The sequence below is a fragment of the Drosophila mojavensis genome, unplaced genomic scaffold (genome assembly GCF_018153725.1).
Source record: "Drosophila mojavensis isolate 15081-1352.22 unplaced genomic scaffold, ASM1815372v1 contig_36, whole genome shotgun sequence".
Taxonomy (NCBI): Eukaryota; Metazoa; Arthropoda; class Insecta; order Diptera; family Drosophilidae; genus Drosophila; species Drosophila mojavensis.
Window position 1 is genome coordinate 4642020 of NW_025318858.1, and position 4324 is coordinate 4646343.

At 39.7% G+C, this 4324-nt stretch overlaps 1 protein-coding gene across 1 annotated transcript; it reads left to right on the forward strand.

The window, feature by feature from the left end:
• Positions 1-311: 311 nt before the first annotated feature.
• LOC6575983 lies at positions 312-1614 on the forward strand. The gene is made up of 2 exons (XM_002001951.4): positions 312-896; positions 962-1614. Exons 1-2 carry the CDS (start codon positions 405-407, stop codon positions 1214-1216), a joined length of 747 nt encoding a protein of 248 aa, XP_002001987.2. The 5' UTR covers positions 312-404; the 3' UTR covers positions 1217-1614.
• Positions 1615-4324: the final 2710 nt, after the last annotated feature.

The following is a 4324-nucleotide window of genomic DNA, read 5'->3' on the forward strand; positions in this document are numbered from 1 at the left end:
TATTTTGTTTAAATTCCAGTAAGTTGAATCTATATATTTACATATTTACAATATTTCAACATTAAAATTAATTTGTTCAGTGTTGTATAATGATTATTTAAAATGCTTTGCTGTGGATACAAATTGTTTGTATGTAAGCGTATATAAAGATGAAAGGCTAAGAGGTTTTGACTACTCCAATCGAGAATATACTATATATCTTAAGGGCCACGCCTCAAAATCATCTAGAGCATTTAAACAGCATATTGTTTGTCAGTATTGTAAAATGCATTATAAAATAAAAATGAAACTATAATTATTTTCTTTTCTTTTTTAACTTTTTCAAACACTTTACCTGACATTAAATTGTCAAAAAAATTAAAAAAAAAAAGTTTTATTTGTATTTTTTCTCAAAGAGTATTTTGATGGCATCCAAGATATGTGCATTGGCTAGGAGCATAGCGAAACATGTCCAAGTGAAGTGGACACTACAGCTGCTGCCCTTACTAATAGTCCTCAACTATGTGCAAGAAGCGATCCAGTCATCGTTGCAACTTCGTCTAGAGGCCGGGTCGATGGCCCGCATAATTAACAGCGGTGCTCTCATAGGTGCACTCTACGTGGTGTTTGATGTATGCTTGATCCTGGTCGGCGCTGGATTGATCCTGAGTCGCAGCAAGCAGAGGACGGCCGTCCCATTTCTGATGCTGCATCGCACGTTGCGTTGCATCTTCACTGCGAACTTTGCTCTCGAAGATGCACTCAGCTATTCTGTGGACGTTGGCTCGCTGCTCTTGTTATGGGCGTCGAGGCGGAATCAAGAGGCCAAGTTGAATAAGCGCAAATGGGATATTTTCCTCTTTCTCGCACGCGTCTGCATGAGCTTCAATTATTTGTCTTTGTGCCGTGCAAAGAATGTAGTTTACATAAGACATTCGTTGATTATTGAGGTATTTAAGTAATTGTTTGCTCTTGCTTCTAGGTCATCAGTGGTTGGTTCTCGGTAATTTGCTGCATTTGTATGCTGATTGGCTTTAACTGCCGGCTTGTGGCGTGCCTGACTGCTTTGCTTGTGATATGGCAGGCCTGCTGTCAGTTCAACTGGTCGTTCATATTCGGCTGGAATGATCTGACCATTAGTGTGTCCTTAATATGTTCGCTGCTCGGCAAAGTGGCTGGCTTTCTGTTAATGGCGCGGCTCGGGGCTGGCAAGTGGTCCCTGGATGCCCGAACTTAGTTGCCAGTTCATCAATGCAACAACAATAACAACAACAACAACAACAGCATCAGCTTTCAACACGTGCTTCGCTGGCTCAACTGAAGTTGGATTAAGATATAAAAGTCATTAAGCATTACGAGCCAAATGATTATTTTGATTATTTTGTTTCTTTTCGGCAAGCGACGCTTCGCTCGCAGATTTACATGCAAACATATAGAGTCCGCCCATTGACGCCTTAAAAGTGACTATCCAAATACTTGAACTGACTGCCTGTTATATCCTATAGTCATTAAACGAATAGGCATGGGTATGCTATGGTAGAGCAAATAGGAAGTTTATATATGCGGAGAACATAGATCTAAAATTCTATTAGACTATTGCTAAGTATGCAGCTTAGCTTGTGAGTTATCGATAAATATCGATTTTTAGATATTCTTTTTTTTTAATATTTCTATGTAAGTAGATACTTAATAAAAATATTTTATTTCATGCATTTATTTGTGCAATTTGTCTTATGATTTATCGATAAATATCGATTTATACCTATTTTTCCTTATTAGCCTACTAAAGCTCTAACTCTGTAGTCAAGTACTTATTTAATGATATATCTATCACAGAGTTTAAAGGGTATTCGTTTAGTTGCTCAAACCTAGGCATCACAATGCTGTCCTGCTTTTTATCTGCCTCTATCTGAAGCCATTCGGTTTTTATGCCAAGCACCTGGCTCATGATGAGCACTTGAACGGCCTTTGATTCGCTGTCTGTTTTCTTCATTTTGTTTTCGTTTGGTCTTTCGTTTCGCTTTCTTTTTGCGTAAATTATTGAAAAGTCTCGAGCTGTAGCAGTCCGGCTGCTTAAGCGGATTTACCATACACCATTCGCCCATTGCCCGCTGTTTCGTATTTTGCTTCATTTTTTGTTGTTGTTGCCTTCTCTTTCGTGTCATTTCATGGGCTTGGCTTAAGTAGGAAATGGAACAGGAAGACGGAGCCGGACAATGGCCATGCTGCAATGTGGCGTGTTAAATGCAACAGCATGAGGCACAAGTCAACGGCGCCAGTGGGCGTGGCTTAAGAGGACCCGCACCGGGCCGTTAATGAGTTTTTGGCGCAGTGCTTGCATTTAACAGCTGCGGCGCAGAGCGCAGAGCGCAGAGAGCCAACGCTGACCTTCGCTTTTGACTTAAAACCCATTTGCATAAGCGCTGCCGCCGCCGCCACCTCTACCAGCACCAGCATCAGTACCGTCTTCACATGAGCACCCGACCGCCAAAGAGGATGTGCTCGCTGCTGGCCAGGCCTGTTGGCCTGTTGCCGTTGCCGTGGCCGTGGTCCAAGTACAACTGCTTTTTTGTTTATCCAACTGACGTGGCTTGTAAGCTGGTCTGGATAGCGTTGCCTTAATTAACAAGTAAGAAAGCTCTAGTCGAGACTGCTCGACTACGAGATCCCCTGAACCCTTGGAGCAATAGATATTTCAATACTTTTTCGCGACTTTCAGCTTACACAAGAAACACACACACACACACGCACGTACGCACACACAGGTATACATACACACACACGCATACAGACACACATACACACACACACGCATACAGACACAAACGCATACACACACACACATACACACACACATACACATACAAGCAACCACGCATAAACACGCATGGGCTGCAGTGTGCGCTTACTATGAGAACTTAATTGTTTAATAACTTTTTTATGGACGTACGATCTTCATGAAACTTTTAGATTATGATTATAACATGAATATGCATGTAATTGCCAAAGCACAAGTCTCTAGTATTTGAAATACGCTTTTTACAAAAGTGAGGGGAGGGGGTGAATTTAGAGGTGGGGGGTAAATTTTAACAAAAACCGAAATTGTATAAATTGCATATAAGCATACATTAAAAATTTGGAGACTCTAGCTATAAAGGTGTAGAAGATATAATTTTATAACTGGGTTTCGATAAGGTTTTTTATCGATAAAAAAAGATCGAGATGAGTTATCGATTTTTAATGATAAACTTGATATGCGCGCTGTAATTACGGACATTTTAAAAAAATTTGAAGTCTCTAGCACTTATATCTTCTGAAATCGACGCGTTCATACATACGGACAGACGGACAGACGGACAGACGGACAGACAGACGGACAGGGCCAAATCAACTCAGCTCGTCACCCCTGATCAAGAATATATATACTTTGTGGGGTCTGCCACGCCTCCTTCTCCCTGTTACATACATTTCAACAAAACCATTATACCCTGATTTCCCATTGAAAATGGGTTCAGGGTATAAAAATTGCCAGCGATTTATTGACCAACGTAAATGCAATTGACAGCGTGATAACCATATACACATTTAAAACAAGCCGAACGGCAAATGGGTAACAGCTTTAACCAGTCAAATATAATAAGAAACTGGCGTTGCCAGTGTTGGAAAAGAATGAGAAGAAATTAAGAAATTGCATGGCCAGTTTGAGTAACGGATCACTGAAGATTTCCAGCTAAGTCACTGATAAAGTATTTATTGTTTGCTTGCTTGACCAAAGTTCAAGTTAAATTTTTGGCAGTGTTGAAAAACTGTACACATTTTTATTTAATGTCAATGATAGAGTGTATCGGATTAAGCTTAGTTGTTGAAAATGTTGAAAAGCTAAATATACAAATAAAATTTGTTGTCAAGATAGCAGCAGTGCTTGAGATGAAGTTTAATGCAGATATACTGAAACAGTGTTGGAAAACTATAAAATATTCGTAATGTTAGTTTTGCCAGATTACACAAAATATTTACATGTTGGCCCACGATAATGGTTAGTATCGTAATTTGCAATATTTTCACTTTCAGTGTTGGAAAATTCCTAAAAATGTTAAATTAATTTATCTATATACATTGTATAACAGTTGTATCCTGTAAATAAATACTTCAACAATTATCTTAAACTTTGTGGCTTTTCGAATTGTGCAACACTATTTGCGTAGATTGATCAACAGCTTAAGTGCAGCCGGTGTCATTGTCGCTTGGTTCATATTTTGTTCTTGGCCAAATGTTATGCTTATACCTCCGGCCACAGCAGTGCACGAAGAAGTGCGCCCTTTCGTGCAGCAACGGATGCGCAAAA